Source organism: Ostrinia nubilalis, chromosome 5 (genome assembly GCF_963855985.1).
Source record: "Ostrinia nubilalis chromosome 5, ilOstNubi1.1, whole genome shotgun sequence".
NCBI classification, from domain to species: domain Eukaryota; kingdom Metazoa; phylum Arthropoda; class Insecta; order Lepidoptera; family Crambidae; genus Ostrinia; species Ostrinia nubilalis.
In genome coordinates this window covers 6,430,538-6,454,692 of record NC_087092.1, presented here as the reverse complement: position 1 = coordinate 6,454,692, position 24,155 = coordinate 6,430,538, and the positions used below count along the sequence as shown (strand labels likewise).

At 36.5% G+C, this 24,155-nt stretch overlaps 1 protein-coding gene across 3 annotated transcripts in view; it reads left to right on the top strand.

Moving 5' to 3' along the window:
• LOC135071734 (RNA-binding protein Musashi homolog Rbp6) overlaps window positions 1-24,155 on the top strand; it is a 615,851-nt gene that overhangs the window by 380,470 nt on the left and 211,226 nt on the right. For 2 of the 3 annotated variants that reach the window (XM_063965517.1, XM_063965519.1), the window contains exon 6: window positions 4,932-4,976. The exons of the other annotated variant lie outside the window; for it this stretch is intronic. In XM_063965517.1, coding sequence (XP_063821587.1) covers window positions 4,932-4,976 — 45 coding nt within the window. The remainder of the gene's footprint in view (window positions 1-4,931; window positions 4,977-24,155) is intronic. 3 annotated transcript variants of the gene reach the window in all.

Here is a 24,155-nt window from a genome sequence, read left to right as displayed (position 1 = left end):
TGGCCAACTTTAATTCTCTGTTGCACGACTTGGTAAATTTATTTAAATTTTGTATTTGCGATTGAATGAAAATGCTGAGGTAAGTAAAAAGTTTGGTTTTGAATTCGCAAATATTTTGGCTATCATTTTGTTGAGTTGAAAAAATTAAAATACAATTAGGTTACAGATAGTTTGCAGCTTTGTAAAACTAGAGGATACATTAGGAAAAGGTTAGCCACTTAATTGCTTTATTATCACAGTTTTATATGAATGTATAATATGGGAAATATCTACAGTCGAGTATGTTTGACATTAGCCTCTTTTATAAATACGGCAGTCTCAAATTGATAATAAGCAAAAATGAGCCTTCGGTTTATCGATAAGCACAAATTATATTACTTACCGCAATATTTAACCCGCATAAAATTCAATCTGTTTACTGCGCTTAAAAATAAACCACCCCAAACGGGGTTTGTCGTATACCTGCTCAAAAACAATTAAGCTTTAATAGGGTTAAACCATTGTATCGTTATCGTTAACAGCGTGCAATCGTCAGAATTTATGTACACTTCCCGATGGCGGTCATAAACATTGTAAAACTTCCGACAGATGGCAGTGCGCCCGGTTATATAGGCCCGACAATGTTGTTATAATACAGGGTGATTTTGCAAACAGTATCCAATTTTTTTTTAATAAGCTCTATAGGGCTGGAAGACGTAGCGTAGGCAGGCCTCCTACTAGGTGGACCGACGATCTGGTAAAGGTCGCGGGAAGAACCTGGATGCGGGCAGCGCAGGACCGTTCATTGTGGAAAACTTTGGGGGAGGCATTTTTCCAGCAGTTGACGTCATTTGGCTGAAACAAAAGAAAGTTCTTTAAAAAATTATCCACGTTTGTTAATTTTGAGACTGCGCGGAGCGGATAAAAATAATTAACTATGAAAAAAAAAATTCTTTACGTAAATCGATTAAGTTACTGATTTAGGCTGAGTTGCACCACCTAACTTTGACCGTATAACGATAACCGGTGTTTTTTGTATGAAGTATGACAATTTGTCAAGAGTCGCTCCTAAAAATTTGGATACTGATTGCAAATTCACCCTGTATGTGCACGTTTGCGAAACGGATTTTGAGAAAAAGGTGCCGTGTACACAACATTGTTTCAGTTTGTATTGTCGTGGACTGGTTTTTGAATTACATATTTTATGGGCACAATAGACCCCGTATTTGGGATGTGGGCTTGTGTAATCAGATTATTTTTTGTTTTCAATCCACTTGCTAATGAGGTTGCCAGTACGTGACAACCAATTAGGATGGGCTGAGTTGATGACCTGACCTGCTTCATGTATTTAGGATCGGGTAGACTCAGGTATCGTGACTAAGATTAACATAACCGTGGGACTAAGATCCATTTTGGGACGAATTTTAATTTGTGACGAGATGGAAAGCTACCTAGAGTATTGAGTCTGCAAATCTAATACAGTGTGCCTACCATGAGTTTACGTTAGGTGAGCTCGCTAGCGAATACGTCAAAAAATTCTATGAAGATTTTATTTCTTGAAAGTAGCCGCTAGGGGCGCTGCACAATATGTCATACATTTAAATGTATTTTTTTTACGCAGTCGCTAGCGAGCACACCTAACGTAAACTCATGGTAGGCACACAGATTTCATTGATTATCAAAAATAGTTCAACGTATGGAGGCTCGCAATTTTTCGGTATTTAAGGTTAAATTAAGTTACTGGTTGTATTTTTCTTTCAGTTTTTAAACACTTTCAAATCTTTCGAACACTGAAAGGGTTTTATTGGCACTTCGATCAAATCCTGTGCTGATCATTTCTGAAATTAAAAGTACCTGTTTTAATCGGTAATTTCAGCAGTTGCATTTTGCGAACATCCGCCAAACCGAACTAAAAACCCATTGGATATTAATTTTTACCAGCGACATCCACTCACTCATAATACACCATTAACGGCTGAGTGACGCGACCTCTAATTCACGTTTAAAAGCCTGCACTCGACTCAAAGTCACCAGTAATTTCGTCTTAGCCAGGAATACCCGGCAAAAATCTAATTTGTCAAGGAGTACGTTGTGGCTACTAAAGTATCTAGACGTAACGTTTTGTACGGAATAAGGACGCGAATCCTGATTTTTTGTTGTCGATCAAATTTTCATGGTAATTTTTCACCAGGGACTACAAAAGCTATGAGACTTAACAGAGTAGGGCAGAAGGCAACATGTCAAGCTTAACATTACGCCATCGTATTTAGTTCAAATGTTGCTATTTTGCAACATAAAATAAATTGTATTCTGACGTCTGATATTGCAAGAAACAAAATTTATCATGATTTGGCTAATACATAAAACTATGGGCATTGCTGATTTGAAGGTTTCTAGGTTTTTTAACTTTATTATAACCGTAGGAAACTATTTCATATTAAAATTTATTATTTTAATCGCTACATTTCTCGACACATCGCATCGCCAAAAAAATTAGCTAAACTATTCGCGAATACTTTCACAACCCAAAAACCCACATTTTGGCATCCATACCCGACAAAAACAAAGGGTTCTATACTTAGCGATTTGTAACCACGGCCTGTCATACACAGTTCGCCCGTCTTAGAGACCTTTCCGCGCGGGTGAGTCCACGCACTGTGCTGGAGAGAGCGATTGTGATAGCGAATTCACAATAGTTGTTTCAATTTTATATAGTTTGGGTCAATCAAATATATGTATGATTTATTATGTAACATTATTTGGAGCTCACGGGTCAAAATTAGCCCGCCAATACGTGGGTGGAGGTCAGAGCCAACACGTGGGTGGAGGTCATTTTAAGCGCAAATTATCATGAAATGTGAAAGGTGATCAAGCTAAATGTAGTTTCTGAATATATCAGGGGATGTAGAGATTATTAATTTATTACACTTCTATTAAGGTGTTAAGGATTTTATACTTAAACTACGCGATTTAATTTCAAAATAATTATTTTGACGACATAAACTTTCTATGACTTTTGACATGCATGTCAAAAGACGACGCCTCCATATCGACGGGTCGATGGGCTAGGCTGTATCTTAAGTTTTCAGTCTTACTGAAAGCGTTGCATTTGTACAACGACCTGATAAATATGCATGTAAAGACACTTATAAATTTTATTTCTACTTATTTCATTTATTTTATCGCAAACAGTTTTACCATTATTTAGCAAAGACCCCAACGTAGTAACGTATCGTTTGATGCGTTAAAATCCTAATGATTAGACAGCTGCGCAAATTGCTTCGAAGAATTCGCTTCAATTTAGTATTCAATATGTGGTACACGCCAATAGAAACGTCAATCTATCAAATTTATGCAACCTAGCATTACAGACACCAACCTACCTATGTCTTTAGTGATTTGATAAACCTATGTTTAATTGTAAAGTGAAGTAATATTAAAGACTAGCGGCCGCCCCCGACTTCGTATGTATGAATTCCGTTTTATCCCCGTAGGGGTTAAATTTTGCAAAATCCCGTCTTAGTGAGCACCTACGTTCTAAAAGGACCCCCATGCAAAATTTGAGACTCCTAGCACTTGTAGTTTCTGAGATTTCGTGATGAGTGAGTCAGTCAACCTTTCGCTTCAATAGATTATTCGCATGAGCTGTTCCATCTCTGTCTGAATCGATTTACATTCTAAACTGCATCTCACTTAACACCAGGTGCGATTGCTGTCAAATACCTGTCTTGTCTTGCATTAAAAAAAACATCATAGGTACGACTTTAATGACTTGAAAGAGCGATGGAGCGTGCTATGCTCGGAGTTTCCCTGCGTGATCGAATCAGAAATGAGGAGATCCGTAGGAGAACCAGAGTGACTGACATAGCCCGCAGAATCGCTAAAATCAAGTGGCAATGGGCGGGGCACATAGCTCGAAGAGCTGATGGCCGCTGGGGCAGGAAAGTTCTTGAGTGGCGACCACGAGCTGGAAGACGTAGCGTGGGCAGGCCTCCCACTAGGTGGACCGACGATCTGGTAAAGGTCGCGGGAAGTACCTGGATGCAAGCGGCGCAGGACCGGTCTTTGTGGAAATCCTTGGGGGAGGCCTTTTTCCAGCAGTGGACGTCTTTCGGCTGAAACGAACGAACGACTTTACCTTCAAAGTTATGGTAGTCTCTAGGAGCGGACTATGGTTATGTCAATTGAGGCATATCAAATTGCAGAAGGTGTTATTTTAAGCGATGCATCGATCAAAGGGTGTCTTTGGTCTGACAGGCGTCTTAGACCCTTTCACACGGGTGAGTTTGCGCACAGTGTAAGAGCGACTAGCGGGAAATGAAACAAATAATATATTTTAACATGCATTTTTGTCTTTATGAGTAACTGCATTTTTGGCAGATAACGAGAAAAGAGAGTGAAAATTTGGTAAAATTCTGCTTTTTTTTGCAAATGTACCTACACGCCTTATTTAAGCAATGATTGAAAATGGTAGAAAACATTATACATTCATAATTCACAAAAAACACACTGGTTAAAACTTGTAAGAATCTCAATATTTGTCATTTGCAGTAAAGAATGCATATTTGTAACATAGAGTTCGTCATAAACGGGTTGATAACAGTTTTCATAAAATAAATTGCTGGTACAAATTGTAGATTACAGTTAAGTGCAAAACTTTCACTACTACTTAAACTTACTTCCACATGTTCCCAAGGGTTAAATGTTGTTTATCAGGCCATCGAAATCTCTCCTTTTATACAGGTATGATAGCAATCACCTCCCATAAGGTGGACCGTCAGCTCGTTTGCCTCACCCGACCATAAAAAATGAACCCAAATGTGGCCTAATGACTGCCAGTCAAACGGTCGTAAAATCTGTTAAAAAGCATCAATATTACATTATATTTATTTTCGTCATCGACATCATACTAAAAGGTTTGTGTGTTACATGATTTTTTTGCTTGTTTTCAGGTAAGTTCCGGTCGCAGTTCTTCAGCATCTAACGAAGGTTCTGAAGTAAGTCTATCCATATATTTATCGGTCGACTGCACATCAGAATAAATATTTTATTGCAATATAGCACTAATTAGAAAATACATAAGGTGTTTTAAATAAACAGCTTGAAAAAAATCGAACTGATTAAGGCGGGAATTGAACCCTACATTTAATCTTGATGTGCCGTCGTCCGTCTGTATAATAATTTAGAATTAAGAGAGAGTTTTAGGATATTCTAGAATAAGATTGTGTTTTGTTTTCACGGAACTGAACCTAAGGAGTCGGAAGATTCCAACCATTTCATTTTAACCATCAGACTATGGAGTCAACAAACAATATAATGACAACCAATTAAATCGTGACCCTCCGCTAGGCAATCCAAATAGATAACTCCAAAGATACTTTTGTTGTAGCCAAATAACATGGTATACCTTGAACGGAAACGTTACAATTCGCGAATTGTTTAACAGAACGCAACTTTGAAATTTCCATTTGTTCCCAAAACTATGTTATTATCGAGAAGTGATCAAATTACCTTTGGAACAACAAGTTTATGTTTACCGAACCCGATAAGCGATGTACAATTTCGGTAATAAACATTTTGTTTCAATATAGAGCCCGCGAGGATGCGTCGCTGGGTTCGCACGATTAGTTCATCTATACATAATTACGTACATTGTTAGTACGTGTAAGGTTAAATTAGGATCAGTATTATGCTTGATTTTGGTTGAATATTGATTGGATTCATACGAGTTCTGAATAATTATTATATTTTACAGACCAGAGTCATAATTATACCATTACAAAGGATCATGATAATAATGATTATCCTTACAACAATGGTATGGTAATGGTAATCCTTACAACAATGAAACTATATTAGCTTCAGTGAAATCGATCATCTTATTTAACTATTTGATAAGGTAATCGCGTGGCAAGCGATCGAATATTTGGTTGCAGGTTCCACCTTTTCGAAATGTTATCTCTTATTTACCAACATTATTTTTTATTTATTTATTTTACGTCACATACCTAACTAAGCGATTTGTTTTTCAAGCAAAAAATTTGTAAATTATAAAAAAATCATTGTAAAATGACAGCAATATCTAGAAATGGTAAAAAAAAAATAAAACATCAAAAGTATAACATGCAACACTGTCTCAATAACCACGTCCTGACAAAGTCCTCACTCGCAAGAATTATACCATTCATCCTTAAAATGGATTCCAAAGGAGGGAAGCAATTTCATTTGTGAGAACCTGCTCCTGCTTATAATCCGTCGGAGGTAATAACATTTCATATTCGTAATAGAATCATTCTGCGTCGCTTGGAAAGTTTATAGTCTCATTTTCATTTAGTAGGAATAAACTTGTAGAATATTTGATCAACGGCCGTAGGAGATGGGCGTAATCTCCGGACTACCGGCTAATCAGTGGGGGTACCATCTTGATTTCTTTATTTGAGCGTCACGTAGCACAGTGAGTGGGGTAACATTGCACGGAGTAAATAAATCGGCATGATACTCGTTTCATTATGAATGGGGTAAATCTTTTTAGATGACAATTCCGTTTTGGATGTTTTACAAATCGTATTTATAAGATGATCTTTCGGCATTCCATAAAATCCTGAACACTAAGTTTCAAGAACTGCTCCGTTATCTTCAATGTGTTGAATAATGAAATTTCGCTTCAAAATAATTACAAGTTCAAAATGTAATATCCACTTAACTTACAAAAAGCTTCATTCTTGTATTACACACGGTCTGTGTATTTAAGTCTTTCACTCTCAAAATTAATGTTGGGTAAACTTTCCTAACAAAATAACTCTAAATTACACCGCTTGAAACCTTTGTTAGTGTAACAATAGTTATAATAACTAATTATATTCGACTTGACTCTCCCTTGGCATCTGACAATGACTTACCAGGAAATCGCAAATTAAATTCAGGCTCGCATGTAAGTGGTTTCGCTCTCATAAAAGTTTGCTGTGAATATTCACGAGTGTATGTAAAACCAGCCGCGATGACAATCAGAGGTATTATCAACCCTGTTCCCATTAAACTTAGGTCGAATATTACAATCGCTACCGTCAGCAAAACAGCCTCCAATTCCGATTATTGGCTCGGATTAGTTATCTCGCTTGTTGTTCTAACGCTCCGCGATCTCATTATCAATGCTTAAATACGTTAAGTTGTTTGAAGAAAAAACAACTCTAATGAAAGCATAACACCGTTTTCATAATCCTGTAATTAAAGATGTTAAATTGAGAAAAGGTACCTACAGCTTAAGATTATCTAACGCTTGTTTAGATACGCGTAGTCGAGGGTAAAATAATTTTTAGAAAGCTAAATTAAGCGTTCTTTAAGTTTCTTAAACATAAAAATAGAAATAAATTTTATTTGTAAAGGTATTTATATTTTTTGTCAGTTTAGTTCATTGTGTATTGCTTCCATCATATCACTAAGAAGATAGGTAATATACTGAAACAATGTGAGCTGTACGAGACACATTTTCATTAAGCGTCAAGCACAATATGACACATACAAAGTATTACTTATCTCCACAAAGTAATTTGTGATAAATCGTGCGCAAACGTGTCCCAAAAATAAAGAAGCCACTCACGCAAAAACTCAATAAACCGTATTTAGGGGTTTAGGCTGTAAATTCATGTTTTTATCATTGTATATTCGAGGAGGTGCGAAGCAAAATTCTAATTTGTTGTGTTATCGAATACTGGAGGGAGGTGCGTTCGGTGCTACCTCGAGAGGTGTTGGCGCCGAGTTCGCTAGGACAAGATTTATGTAAGGACTTTTGTGTTTGTACGAGTAGTTAAACGGGGGGCAAGACGGGGACCCGGCAACTCATCTACATTTGCTTTTTACTCACAAGATACCTAACAAAGTATAGAGAGCCCTCCTTTTGTCTATCCTCCCGCATCCGCAACGGTTTCTTCAGTACCAGAATAAAAAGCGGCGCGTTTTAAAATTCCACGCATACGTACGAGCGACGTAAGAGTTACTTTTTTTTGCAATTTCTCGCCATAGACACATCATCTGGCGTGGATGAATTTTTGTTGGGACGTAGGAAGTCCCTTTGTCTTCGAATGAAAGTCAGAACTGTTGTAAGGAATACCAGACGTCGTCGTATAGGCTTTGTTCATACAAAAATCTAAACTTAGGCCATTGTGATAGAGCAACACGTGTTTTCAGTAAGTAATGAGCTACTTGTGTTTAATTAAAATTTGCGACATAACCGTTGGCCGATAAACCAAAAACATGTCTCGTTTAATATTTTAGAGGCGCTTAACTTCTGCGATTTTGTACTAGTAACACTTTATACGAAGGTAAGTCGGGTCACACATAAAACGTTACATATTACACGTCCTACATCAAATATGTGTAGTTTGAAAGCGAGTAAACCGTAGATTACGAGTCTGGACCCTTCGCTGTTATATTTTATAATATCGCAGAATAATGCAAAGTCCAGAGCAAATTTTATGGCAGTTCATTTTACAACCGTAGTCGTGTTTCTATCCGTTAGGCCTAAAATTAACTCCCGACCTTTACATTGTACACTTTCATAAAAATCTAAGTTTCTAAGTATTCCGGTTTAAGCAGTTACAAATTAGCTTATTCGCCATTTGATTGTTATGGAACTGTATTTCAACACTTATGTTTACTGTAAATTAGGTAATCCTTGTTTCGAATCCTGAAGGTCTGATTGCCCGAAAAGAAATAAGATTTTGTGCACTTAAAGTCGGTCTGGATAAACCGTGTCAGATTTCTTTATATGGCAGTTTTAAACGGAATACACTGGAGTTGTTACAACCCACGATACTTTAGACGAATAACGACTCAGCAATTATTTCAGGGAGGATTATTCGGGGAAGGCCTATATTTTAGAAGTGGACGTCCTATAGCTGAAATGATGATGATGATTATGTATTTCAGTTTTAATCAATGTCCAATTAAGTTTAAACATTGACGTCACAAATATTATCGTATGCATTCTCTGAAGCTGAGTTCTATCTATCTATCAAGACTTTAGAGGACGACGTAACATAGTCTTCATATTGTTATTGCCTCAATTTATCATAAGTTTGTGTTAGTGAAATTTCTCTGGAGCCTGGACCATTGGTGCATGAGCTCAGGAAGGCATGAAATTGGATAGTAGAACCTCAACGTTCGCCGTTAGAACTAGGGCATAGCTGATTTCGGAATTTTCATAGTACGAAAGCTCTTTTAAATTAAAAGCAATCACTCATGTGAGGATTTCGCCGGTGTAAATTTTGCGTTGAGGTGAGAACGGCTTTAAATGGGTTTCAGATACTTTGAACATTTCAAGAGAGCAACTAGTAAGAAGGAAATATTTTTTCATTAATGACTGATTGCATTTCAAATACCTATTCGGGTTTTATTTTTAAAGACTGAAAAGTTTATTTTGGAGGATTTTAAATATTTGTAGAGAAACGTAATGTTCGAAGTTAGGCCTCCAAATACTCGTATTTCAGTTTCAATTCTTGAACTATATTTCTACTTTACTAGTCTTATTTGTATCTGAATAACTCCTATTTCACAGTAAAACGCAGTTAGCTCATAATACAAAGCACTGTAGGAACTCACTATCATAAACTCATAAGAAATAATTATACCATCCTGAGCTCATGCCAACATGTGTTCAAGACAGTAAACTTTGTTAAATTAATCACCGAATTCGAACGAATCGCATATGCAAGCAAACACCGAAAGTTTCTTCGGACCGGATTCTGCCCTGACAAAATGCGAACATAGAATTATGATAATAGTTTTAAGGAGTTTAGAAGCACCGAATTTCAGGTGTAAGATGCTCCGAGGTCCTGGTCTCCAGGTGAATTTGCTGGGAAATTCCTGAACCTTATGCTCAGGCGTTAAGATCAATTTTGCAATGCAAGTCTCCCACCTCGAGCAAGCTAAAGATCTTGCAGCGACGCTACGTCGTGTCTTATTTATGCGTTGCAATAATTTAGCTTAGTTTTTGTTGCCAGATTTATCACTTACCTGTTGGATACGGATAGTTTTACGCTTTTTACAAGCGCTTGAGGATTTTAAGACGCTTTAAATCTTTTGAAACGGGATTTAAATAAGTAATGTTAATGTTACAACAAAAGTTAGACTACGTCGTTTTTGTTTCGGAAAATAATTTTAGAACATAAATAATTACTTTTAGTAAATAAAGCATAGAAAAATAAACAAATAGGAGTCAAAAGTATATGAATTTTTCATACATATTTTTTCTTTCACCAACTAAGTTGATTTTCTTTTAAAGGTGGCGCAAAAATCACAAGTTGGTTTAGGTACATTCGATGTTGCTGAAAGTTGATAAGATCAGTCAAAAACTTTCAATGAACAATACCATTTTCATGTTCCTTAAATAAAGTGTTACGAAATTTAACTTCAGTTAAAGTTGCTTCACACTGTACTTCGCAATTAATTGGGCTTAGAGTGTGGGGTCGTGCGTTTCATTGCCGCTTATTTTTCACCTACGAAAGTCCAGCGGGTCGGGCTGGATTATTGAATTAAACTTGATAAGTGTATTAGCCAGTGTTGTTGCTCCATTCTCCTGATTAATGGCCGACCGTTGCTTTTTCTCTCTCATTTATATGATAATGAGCCAGCAACCGCGACCGAACACAATTATTATGTGTAAATAAATGTAGTTCCAAGTGAAAACGCTCCCAAAAATCGCAACCGAAGTGCGATCCGACGAGTTAACTTCGCTTTACGGCACGGGATTATGTTAATTGAGTTGTTATCGAAATCGTACTCGGGAACCGATTTATTTATTTACCTAATCACTTTTTTTTGTAACGCAATGACGAATCGATCGATTTGATTTGATGTTGATGCTAATTATCGTTATTGACAATCGTAACTGCTTGTTTGCGCTCGTAATGAGTGAGCGGGAAGCGAAAGGATTCAGGGTCTTCTCATTATTGGTGATGTCCAATGAGTGATTACTAAATTATCGGTAACCAATCAGAAATATACCAGTTACTTTTTTTTTACGTTATGTGAATATTGTCGTTGTTAAAATTACCGATTTCACTTGCCTGTTTTTAAATGTAATAAATGTACCCACTCGTAAAGCAAAATCCATCGCGCTTGTTTAATATTTAATGCTTGTGTTTTAAACCAAGTTTTTAGTGACGTGTCGTTTAAAAGGCGAAACTTTTTGCCATTAATCTCTAATTTTATTTTAATTAATATGCCAGCATTTTAATAAATAATATAATCACTATTACGTAGGTATTCCTGTTCTCACCTCGCACCCTGTATAAGTGTATAGCATGCAAAATTCAGTTGGTGCAACCGTAGAACTAACCAGAAGTATGTGTTCATATGTTACATTCTTGCACGTGTCGGGCTGTGCTGTGTCTACTTAATTCCTCTTTGTTTAATACAATCTACCGAGCGGAGCGCGATGACATTCGGATATACATTGTGTCAAATTGTAACAGAGTTTCAGAATTTAATTTTAATCGTTTCACTGAAAATTTGAATTTAAAAGTCATCGTTGGAAAATGGTAGAAACTATGCTGCGATCATCTGGGATCTTTGGATATTTATCTTAATTTAAGATTGCTAGGAGAGCAAGCGATGGATGTTTACATAAAACTGGTGTTATAGGCGTCGTTACTTCGAATATCATGTGTACAAAAAAGTGTTAAATATAAAATTCAGTGAAGGCACCAAGTAGGTAAGTTCGCTTTTCTATCCAGGTCAATATGCAAAAAAGTTTTAAATGAATAATTAAAAATAACCACATAAATATCATTCACGAAAATAAGAAAATAAACATTTCCCCTTTTGCAACACCTTTAAAACATACAACTGATATTTTGTTAAAAATTGGCGTTGTAGCAACAGCGAATTGAATTTATGAATAACTCGATACGACTCTATGAATTATTTTCTCTATGTAAATGCAGGAATCAACTGGATTCTACACCAGTTTGTATATTTTATAATCCAAGCTTATAATAAATTGGTATTCATGATTTTGAGTTCTCTATAAGTTTTCAGTTTTTATGTTTCCCTAAACGTGTTACTATAAAAACTAAAACATCTATACAGGGTGTTTGGTAAATGGGTATATGAGCCGACACTAGTCCATGTTAACATGGGCATATAAATGGTATGGTGAAGTCAGAAATTTGATATCATCATTTTATTTTTTTAATTTTCATACAAAATAAATTTTATAAAATCCGAGTTGTATGAAAATTAAAATAATTAAAATGAAGATATCAAATTTCTGATTTCACCATACTATTTATATGCCCATGTTAACATGGGCTAGTGTCGGCTCATATACCCATTTACCTAACCAGAAGGGTTAATTCTCGGGAACAACCCCTGAAATATGAGTGCATCGTCGCCTTGCATAGTACAGACTACCGCTTCAGACTGTACATTTTTGTTGCGAAATTGGACCTTATTTCAACCGTATAAGATCAGTTTAGGTTGTACCCTCGACTGAATCTCAAGGTGAGCTCTCGGATATTAATGATGTCAAACGTGGCACGCCTTTGTCTGGATTGACGAGTTTCTGTAACTCCTTTCATTCGTCGCGAAACCCGACGCGCAAAGGAAACCGAGCTTCGCCACTACAATTAGTTAAGAATGTCACTGTTATTCCGATGTAAAGACTAATCTTGTTAGTATTGGGATAGCTTAATTAAGTTTAAGAGATCTGTAAATAAATTTAAATTCATATTTTGCTCATTGGACTCCATTGCGACTTTAACGTAATGTAATGTACGAAAAAATGTAATGTAAAAGTTACAAATTAAAATGGCGTCGAAAACGTAGAAGATTTTTGTTGACGTTTAACTAAGAATTGCCCTCTATTATCATTCCATCCAGCAGGTTTATTCAAAACTATGTTAACGCTTAACTGAAACGAGTCAATCCCTTTTGGTTCCGCAACAGACATCATCTGATATCCGAGCCTCTCGAATTATGAAAGTTGAACGCAACCATTCGCATAGCGATTACGACTAGATGCTTTCAGATCGATAGCGTCTGCATGAATTACACAGCGACTGGTTGCCATCATGGTTAGAATAGACCCGTCGGAGGACGCGACCCACGTGCCACGATGAAGGGTTGAGGATCGCCGGTATATTTACCTGTCCCGAACCCTCCATCAAACCCATTAGTCATTTAAAATATCCCAAAGAATAGATAGGTAATTATAATTAAGATCAAATATAAATTGCATTTAAATGTTCCTAAAAATGAGACCACATAGTTTTCAAAAATTATAACTGCCATTTTATTTCTTTGCTTTATTCAAAAGCATTTGCCATTATTTAATTTTATCAATGAAAAACATTTTAATGGAATATTACAATGTTTACATATCCTACTTGTAGGTAATAAGGAAAAATTCTGAACTGAAAAGATTGCGACACAAAAACCTTTTACAGATCGAGCAACATTGATGTAAGAACAAACTCGAGCGGACTAAGTCCAATAATCCTTATGGTACATTGAATTTTATTAAGCGAAAACGGAACCCACCGGTGCTCGCGTCCAACACTATCGAACTTTCCATAACAAAGCACTAAGAAAAAGGCAAAAACACACCGAAAAGTCGTTTCGGTACAATAGCAAACTTTATTTGGAAGGTCGGAAAAACTGTTACAAAAAATATGACGTTTGAAAAATTACACGCATTCACAAATCATGCGGGCCCTCTTTTGTGAAAGTTTCGTAGCTTACAAAGGGGCTTAACTCGTTCTTAAGGCGCCAAATTCTGTGCCCGTATGCTGTATGTTTGTTTATTTGTCCTCTACAGGATGTAATCGAAAACATTGGACAAACTTCACGAACGCTCCTGAATATGATAAATGTTTACTATGAGGACAGCTCAAACAAAACGCTAAGGGTCTGCAACATAGTATCACAATACATACCCATTGCGTACAATTTTCCAGACAATGTAAAGTTTTGAGAGCATAAGTTTTTTTTCCATTAGGTTAAGTTAAGTTTATAAATTAAAATAAAAGCGAAATGAGTATTGGTGCATCTAATTAAACTAATAGAACAAAAAACACTTACAACTTTTGCACAACGCGTTTCCCAAAAGCTCCAATTTTATAGTGTAAAATTATATTGCAATCACCCTGAATCGGTATGTCTTTTTACTTTAATTGATGTAATAAATTGTACAACGTTCAGAATCAGCATGAGCTGCGCTTAATTTGTCGTTGGAACGTTAAAATAACGCGTCAAAAAACGAGTGCAAAGTATCGATAAATCACAAGTCCATAACACCTGAACAAGTGTAGGCAGCGAACAAAACTGCGACCGTTTTACTGGGAAATACAAAATTCCATTTGGTGCCTTCGAGAGGAAATGAAGCAATTAATTCGGCAGATGGCGGTGCGAGCATTAATCAACGACTAATCGTAACTGCAGTCTTCGATTATACCTACGCGAGCGATGCGGCGCTAGTGACGTAACACGAATGTGTGCCCTCAGACACTGTCAACTCAGCCGATCATTAACAACTGGGTATGACACCTCGCGTTTGAATAGTTAATCGTGAATAGTTTGATTTGAACTGTCTCTCACATTATGTTCGCGAAGATCGATTGCTATTACGTTCTTTGTTAAGCTGATGACTCCCAAAATATTTTCCTACTTGATGTACTAAAACGATCTCAATTCCGTTGTCTTAAACTAATCTATGGTATCTTCAGTTAAATACCGCAAGAAATGGGAAATGACAAAATGAGGCCTTATTTTAACTTAAAAAGATTTAAATATTTTGACCACTAATCAAAAATCTTAATCCACGATTAACATCACTCAGGAACAGAAGTGTACTAAACTCGGCTTTCTTCAATAAATTAACACAGATAAGATCTATTGTCACATTGGCGACCTTCGGAACTTGTCTCTGTAATTAATTTCTGTTTGAGAATTTAATAATGGCGCTGTGAGAAGGCAATTAAAAATGGATTATAAGTAAAAATGAAGCAAGTGGTGCGTTTAAGAGTTGGAATTGAACCGAGAAGCAGGGTAAATGTAACAGCTAACTCAAGTAACATAAGAATCGACATGTGTTATGAAGAAAGTAATATGTCACATTTGTTGATTAATTTTAGATAGCCTCTCTTATTATGCATAAATATCAGTCTAAAATATATTATTATGCAACACTTAAAATAATCCAATGCTTTAGTTTATATAACAAAGTCAAAAGGTGAGTATATACTGGAGAACTTACTTGTAACAGAGCTACGAGTAAGTGCGAGCACTGGAGAACTTATTTGTAACAGAGCTACGAGTAAGTGCGAGCTGCTCTATGAAAAAGTCTAATGAGAGTGTCAGTCTCTCCCTTTCACTAACCAAACGTCGTCCATTTACCTATATTGTACCATTCGTAAGAGCCTTACATACATAGAAATGCTCAAGCCTATACTCACCTTAAAGGGCATTTCTACGGGGACGACCGATCGACCTACTGGGGCGAAAAAAGTACCTTTAAAATTGAAGTACAGACTTGAAAAAAATCACACGTATTTATAAGACTCTTGACTTGATGGAGAGCATATTTAGAAGACCGCCAGGTTTTACATCTCGCCTTGAAAAAATCCGAAAGTTCAAAAACGGGCGAAATTTGGCTTAAAATGGAGTGTCCGGTTTCCAGAATTTACTCGTTTTTGCTTCATAACTTTTGAAATAATAATTTCCCCATTATGAAACCCACATTCACAGAACAAGGGATAGTTAATAAAGCTATATAAATGAGTTTCTTTATTGCAAGTCCTTGGGTTTTAATACAGTAACACATTTAAATTTTGTCCGACGTGTGTGCCTCAATTCCGTGATTTTTACTTTTGTGCTCCTATATCACTAACAACGCACAATACGAACACCCACGCCTGATTCCCATAAACTAGCAGTTGCACTCGAGTGGTCGAGCAGTATAAAAGAGGGATCAGTCGCTTTGAGGAGCATTTTTCAGAGGTTTGAAATCACTCAGAATTTTTGGTCACTGGTCATTTCTCAAACCGGTGTGCGATATTAATAATGTTCATGAAGTATTTAATGAGATTACTGCTGAATTAATTAAGTATTTAACTGATATCTGCCATTACGTTTGGTAGAAATCGTTGTAATTTATAATATTTTCGAGTAATTTGATGAAATGTGATTTTTCCTCAATTCCGTGGATCTCAATTCCGCGGAATATGGGGCATTGAATTGAGAAAACACGTACACCGAATTGATATTAAATGAAAATAGATACTTTTTTTGTGCTATAAATTGTTTGTGTAACTTAAAATAATAATGAAATTAATAGAGCATAACAATAGGGTGAACTACCAATCATTGGACCGTACCAGTCATTGGACAGAAGACAATAAAACTAATTTTTTGAGGTTTCATTAAAAGAATACACTGCTATTGCTATCTTATTAAAATAATTCTTCCAGGTTCTTCCCTCGACCTTCACCAGATCGTCGGTCTACCTAGTGGGGGCCTGCTCACTGGTCCGTGGTTTCCACTCGACAACTTTTCAGTCCCAACAGACATTATCTGTACGAGCTATGTGCCCCGCCCACTGCTACTTGATTTATGCAATTTTACGGGCTATGCCGGTCACTTTGGTTCTCTTGCCGATATTCACATTTCTGATTCTTATTAGGCTCATAGTAAGCGACCAAGTTTCACATCCATACACCATTACTGGCAACACACACTGGTAGAAGACTTTTGTCTTAAGACGCTGCAGTATTTCAGACGTAATAGCGAAGCTTCCCGATCGATGCTTAGCTGAGTTGAATTCAGCGATAGACCTCTTTCTCAAAGTTGGACCTAACTATCTGGACTCTTGTCACAGGTATACACAATTGTCAACAACTTCGAGTGTAGTCTCCAACCTTCAGAGGAGTGGGTGCAACACGGACATTTGACATGATTTTTGTCTTGTAAATGTTCATTTTGAAACCCACTTGTTGAAAGGCTCTACGGAGGCCATGACTCCGATATCATCCCCGATATCGCGACTCCTTGGTCTCTGTATAATCTGCCGTAGCGTACCTTTGTGTGTACCATAATACTAAAGCCTTTTCGGAAACAAGCTTGTTCGGAAGACTGGAAGTCGTCGAGTCTGCGAGCGAGATGATTCGTAAGGACTCTCGAAAACAGCTTGTAAACACGTCTCATAAGTGAGATGAGTCTATAATGCTATCACCACACTTCTGTGCCATGCCGGAGGCGTTTTTTCTTCGAGAATGACGTAATTGAACTGCTTCTGTAGAGCCTTTAGTACCGGCGAAGCTCAGCTATAATGCCGTAACACCTGGTGCCTTGTTGTATTTCAGCTATTTGAGTGCCATTTTAATCGTGTACAAACTGACGTCCGATATAATATCTTCGGTATAGTGTCAGGTCAATCTAGCTCTTGGGTTTTGCAATATTTGTTTTATGTTTAAGGTTAAGAATAAATAAACAAAGAGACCCTGTGTTATGTATTTGTTTTATTTCAATAAAATTAAAATAATATATAAAAATTAAGAATTTATTATAGTTCCTTATTAAAAAATTAAACATATTGATTAGGATTTTTGTTTTATTCCATTGGTATTTCAGACACATAAACCTAAAATGAACCATCTAACTAATAGACCAGCAGTCAGATATCAAAACGTTTTAAGTATTTATTATATTCATCATCATTTCAGCCACAGGACGTCCACTGCTGAGTTTGAACATAGGCCTCCCCCAATGACTTCCACATCGCACGGTTGGTAGCGGCCTGCATCCAGCGCCTTCCCGCTACCTTTATCAGGTCGTCGATTTATTATATTGATTATTGAAATACATTAGGTATTTCTTCATAATGTCATCAATACTAAGTCTGCGGAGCGATTTTTATATTTGGAGATTCATTTCTCAATTCTGTGATTCATTTTCTCAATTCGGTGCTCTCTCAATTCGGTGCTTAACTTTTCTCATAAACCACTTCACAATATTTAGTGACAATGCTATTTTTACATTCAGAATGGAGTAAAATTTATTTTTTTGTATCGAAATTATTAAAAAAACTAAATATAAATTTTAGCACCGAATTGAGAAAAAATACACCGTGGAGTAGAAATGCCCTAAAGTTATCTAGAACCATTTTTGATGAGCCTCATGACTACGAAAGAAGTCCAAAAAGGTTGGTAGAGTCTGATGTAACGTATCTCCCTGCGCTACAGCCCAGAGTGGGCAGATTAAGGCAGTTGCCCGGTTGGGATTATTCGACAGCTAGTGGTAATGAAATTCGCCGCGAGGAAATGCCGGGATATAGAGGCCTAGAGCTTTAAGCCTTGTCCAGACAACCACTGATTGTATTTGATGAGAGTTTTATCTGTTTCGTTCTACAGAATTGGTTGATTGCGGCCAACCAACTTTGTTAGGGCAAGGGTAATTGCTTACGTTATTTTGAACGGAGTTGCGATGCTCGAAGTGTTTTAAAGTTAAACGATTCCGCCACTGAAAGAGTTTGTAAATTAATTCATTTAGTAATTGACATAAAAACTTTGCTTCAACTGAAGACGGGTCTCAATGAAAAGTTGTTACTGAAATATGCTTAATTATTAAGGGTTATGCTTTGGGACATACATTATGCCATTCAAAAACTAATATGACGCTTGTGAAAATTTATGTTGTTGTTCTGGGTTAAATCTTAAATTTCCAAAAGGTAGGTTAGGTATAATTCAATTAAACTAAGTACTATTCCAATAATTCAAAAGTTTCCTATTGTTTTCACTTATTGCTACAAAAAATTAATGTTAAAAAATAATGCACTTCAAAAAAGGAAGAAATTGTCATGTAGCCGATTTTCACAGTTTAGAAAGAGCCTTCCTAACTTATTTACACAAGTTCAGGATAATATTTGCGGCAAACAACCGCCTATCACAATTAACATGTAAGCGGCCCAGAGGAGACGTCAATGGCTGCGTCTCGAGCCTCTCTCGGCTTACCGTGCTCGTACCGATTGTGATGCAATTATGCTGACTGTGCGTCCTTAAGGGGTAACTGGAAGGAACGCTGCCGTTAGATCTGAACGCTTTTGAGAGCGATCAAGTGTATCTTAAGTCAGTTTATTTGGACAAGTATTAACTATGTCTTTTTAATGTCACAAAAATTTAAAATCTTCAAATATCTCCGGCCCAGCGACGTCAATGGCTGCGTCTCAAGCCTCTCGGCTTACTGTTTTCGTACCGATTGTGATGCAATCATGCTGACTGTGCATCCTTACGGGGTAACTGGACGGAACGCTGTTAGAGATCTGAACGCTTTTGAGAGCGATCAAATGTGTCTTGAGTCGGTTTATTTTGACAAGTATCAAATATGCCTTTTTTAATGTCATAAAAATTAATGATTTTGAAATATCTCAGGCCCAGAGACGTCAATGGCTGCATCTCTCGGGTTACTGTGCTCGTAACGATTGTGATGCAATTATGCTGACTGTGCGTCCTTAAGGGGTAACTGGACGGAACGCTAGAGATTTGATCGCTTTTGAGAGCGATCAAGTGTGTCTTAAGTCAGTTTATTTGGACAAGTAGCAACTATGCCTTTTTCAATGTCACAAAAATTTAAAATCTTCAAATATCTCCGGCCCAGCGACGTCAATGGCTGCGTCTCAAGCCTCTTGGCTTACTGTTTTCGTACCGATTGTGATGCAATTATACTGACTGTGCGTCTGTTCACAAGAACATCACTACGCCGCGTGCCCCACCGCCCGCGCCCGCTGGGCCCCCGCGCGCATCTGTCACAGCTTTTGGTTTTTTGCATCGTTCACATCAGAGCAACTACGCAATTTAATGTATTTCCTTTTAACAAGTAGTAAACCGTTTGAAACACGAAACAGTGTCTCCTTCATCGAGTAGATATCTATAAGAATCCCGAACAGCGTCCTTACGGGGTAACTGGACGGAACTGGACGCTTTTGAGAGCGATCAAGTGTATCTTAAGTCAGTTTATTTGGACAAGTAGCAACTATGCCTTTTTCAATGTCACAAAAATTAAAAATCTTCAAATATCTCAGGCCCAGAGTCGTCAATGGCTGCGTCTCGAGCCTCTCGGCTTACTGTTTTCGTACCGATAGTGATGCAATTATGCTGACTGTGCGTCCTTACGGGGTAACTGGACGGAACGCTGTCGTTAGATCTGAACGCTTTTGAGAGCGATCAAGTGCGACTTGGTTTATTTGAGAGATAAGATAAATTACAAAAATACTACAAGTTTTACGGATTCTTCACTGACTTCCACTGCTGGACAAAGGCCTCCACCAAAGATTTCCATAAACACCGACCCGCATCTAGGTACTTCCCGCGACATTCACCAGATCATCGGCCGACCTAGTGGAGGCCTGCACACAGCGAATACTGTACATAATAACTACTTGTAGAAATAAATAATGTTGAGGTAATTATTCAGAAATTATCATACTCGACAATTTACCAGTATGAAGAAATTCAAAAGCTAATCAGTCAGAACGCTCCCATTTTCGTTTCAATATCAAATCCAGCTAACAATACGCTCGTAAGTAATATAGCGTTTTAGCGCAAACAGTCAAATGCAAGCGATGGTCCCAAGCCGGACGAAACGAGGAGTGTAATCTGGTGCTAGCACTAAAGATTAGGGCAACTGTCACAGTTATTAGGTCGAGTGAGGCGAATATTAATAAACGTAGAGTTATAGCAACATAGCATACTTGTATGTACTCGTATAACTGTCTGGTCTGGAATTAAATAGGTAATTAAAACAAAATCAGATAAAACATTTAGCAATATTTAGACTTACTTTGGCACAGTGGTTTTATGGTTTTGAAAAAGATAAATTATTTGAATAACTTTCGTTATTTTTTCGTATTACTTACCTTAGTTCAGTTTCTTTTCTGCTACCAATTTGCTGGTTTATTTTATATAATTAGTAAATAAAATTGATAGGTCTGTTTCTGAATGATCTAAAATGTATTGCCTTCCTAAAAGGATAAATGATGTCATTTTTTTCCTAAATGTTAAATTAAACCCAAAGCACCCTATTCTAGTTATTAAAAATAATCCGTTAGTAACCATCCCTTAAGAATAAAAGTTACGAAGTTGTTTTGTACTAGAGAAAAATTAATTTCATTGCATCCTAAGGTTGCACCCATCTTAAACTCTTGCAAACTTGATAGGTGTATAACCCCGCTACTTTCACTTCTAAGTGAAGGAAACTTTTAATCGCTTCAACTTTTAGTGTTTTATTTTTATAATATTAGAACTAAGACCTTGTAAAGAATGAAAATGTATCTGTTTGAAATTCTCGTTATTGGACTTTTTTGAACAAACGTTTAAGACTTTGAATAAACAGCATGTTATTTTAACTTTTTAAAGCTTTCAAAGTTTTGAATTACAAAAGCACTTATTAACATTTTAGTATTATAAAACTTCTAAACATAATTTAGTCTAGTCTATATCTAAATTAATAAAATTCCAGCAACATTTTCTAGGATGAAATTAATATCTAAGGAGAAGTTGTATTAAATTAATTTAAGCTCCAAATATTATTTAACTGAAGTTGCCTCTTGAACAAAGTTATGACACCAATATCGTAGCTTCGAAAACGTCTAATGCACCAGTTTGCATTTAGTTCGGAAACATAGCAATGTCAGTAACATTGTAGAAATTTAATTATTTACGCTTTTATATTTAGAAACTCGTACCTTGTGGGCACTCTGTAATATCAGTTGAACAAGCTGGATTATATTTAAAGAAATATTGTACCCTTAGTTTCAAGAAATAGCAATAGTAAAAATAATATTTCTTTCTGTCCCCAGGCTTTCTGTGAAGGATTTTTAAGCGATAAGACCGCCTCAACTTCTTTTTCAAGATTAATTGTTCATCTTGAAATCGTCAAGTTTAGTGCATACCCATAGTATGCAATCAATGCATCATCAAAATCAATCAAAATACCGAAACATTTATTATAGATTGGAGTTTTTATGAAAATACGAGTACGTTCCTTGTTCGAATAATAAACTCTCAATCAATAAAAGTTACTAAAATAGATACTTTAAATACAACTGACATTTTTTAACTAAATTGTTAATGAAAACCCAATTACGTAGCCCAAAATAACAAATCACTAGGAAACAAAACAGGAAAATAATGATTTAATCAACTCCTTTTTGTTTGTTTTTAACCGCGTTACTAACGGCAACATCAATAATTGGCACCTTTTAATTAGCATCTGTTGTCTTTGACAATAACATTGTTTTTGTAATTTCAGTAATTTTCTTTTCCTTTTTACTTTTTAGTGTATCTAGGTAGGTACCTACTTAAATTACAAATAATGACAGGAAATCTTAGATATTGTGTTTTTGTAAACATTTTCAATTACTAAAAAGTCATAATTTTGTAAATAGTAAGAGACTGAAACAAGAAAAGGGGTAACCATAATAATGAAATACAGTGTTAATATTTTTCTTATGCTAAAAGTTTAAAAAGCTTCAGGCAGGACTTATTGATATTTTTACTAATCTTATATGATATTAAAAATTATAGGTAATACTTTCTCCTATTGGTAGGTAAAATTTTGAATCTGTAACGGAGTTTCACTTGTAAAACTCTCAATGCAGTTAGAAATCACAGCAATGTACTAACAAATTCGCCCTAACTAGCAAAATAAGTTGAGAAATCCATGCTTGTTCCAACAATGTAGGACATAAATTGCATTGGCAATCAAATCGTAATACGAGCTATAATCAGCGCTGAAGGGGGCCATTGATATGAAAACCTCAGTAATAGTGCCTTCATGCTGTGCGCTGAACAATTTCAGTAATCAACGCCGGAGCAATTTTCTTAGAATTTGTAGTACGAATCATAGGGCTTTATGGGTGTCAATGTATAGTAATTGCTTACCTGGAAACCTACAGTGAGATTAAATGGTACTGATGACGTATTTAAATTCTTGGATTTCACCTATAAAAATAATTATGACACCTGAAGAACTGCAATAAACTTAAGGTGTTATAACTTTTATAAAAATAACTAGCGGCCGCCCGCGACTTCGTACGCATGGATCCCGTTTTACCCCCTTTTCCCGAATTTTCTTTGCTATAAACCTCACGGAGCCCGAGACCTTTCCAACGAATGCAAAACCGTGGAAATCGGTTCGTGCGTTCTGGAGTTATAGCGTCAGGGAGGAAAACCCGACTTATTTTTATATAGTAGATTTCTTCATAAATGTTGCAAATAATATTGATGATGTTCATTGTGGAAAACCTTGGGGGAGGCCTTTGTCCAGCAGTGGACGTCATTTGGCTGAAACGACGACGACGAATATTGATGAACATTGATAATAATTCTAACCTTTCTTAAATACTCCTAACCTTTATCTTACAGTCTTAACAGTGAAAGTGCTAAAAATATCCTAATATATTTTCGTACAATAGAAATCCTATACGGTCCGATAATTACTGTGCCTTTGTATTTATTATGATTAAGATATTTTTGATGGGAGTGTCCTAATATCTTTTCTACCTCGAGATAATAACACACTTAGCGAAATATGATATCTATTGTCATCTAATGTACGACCAAAATACTAATGAGTGATCTATGACATTACTTACGCACCTAGAAGACGTAGCGTGGGCAGGCTTCCTACTAGGTGGACCGACGATCTGGTAAAGGTCGCGGGAAGAGCCTGGATGCGGGCAGCGCAGGACCGTTCTTATGGAAAACCTTGGGGGAGGCTTTTGTCCAGCAGTGGACGTCATTTGGCTGAAACGAACGAACGAACGAACTTACGCACCAAGTTTTCAAAGTAAAACATAGAAACTTTAATCGCTACATGGACGCATTATTTTTCATATCTGCACCGTTCCGTGCAGGTGATTACTTTTAATTTCAACCTTTTCGTTGTTAAAATGCATGTTGTACAAACTGCTGTGAGCTTTTTTAATGAACGCCGACGATTCGTGACTTTGACGTGTGTGTTAGCGCACGATACCGGTACGTTTCGGTAATTAAGGGCACGTTTGAAGGCCCGCTTCTATTACTAAAACACAAAGGTTAAAGTGCCTAATACATACAATTAATTCTTTAAACGCTCACTTTGTACAGCAAACGAATTGTCGAACTTCAAACACCTAAAACGCTATC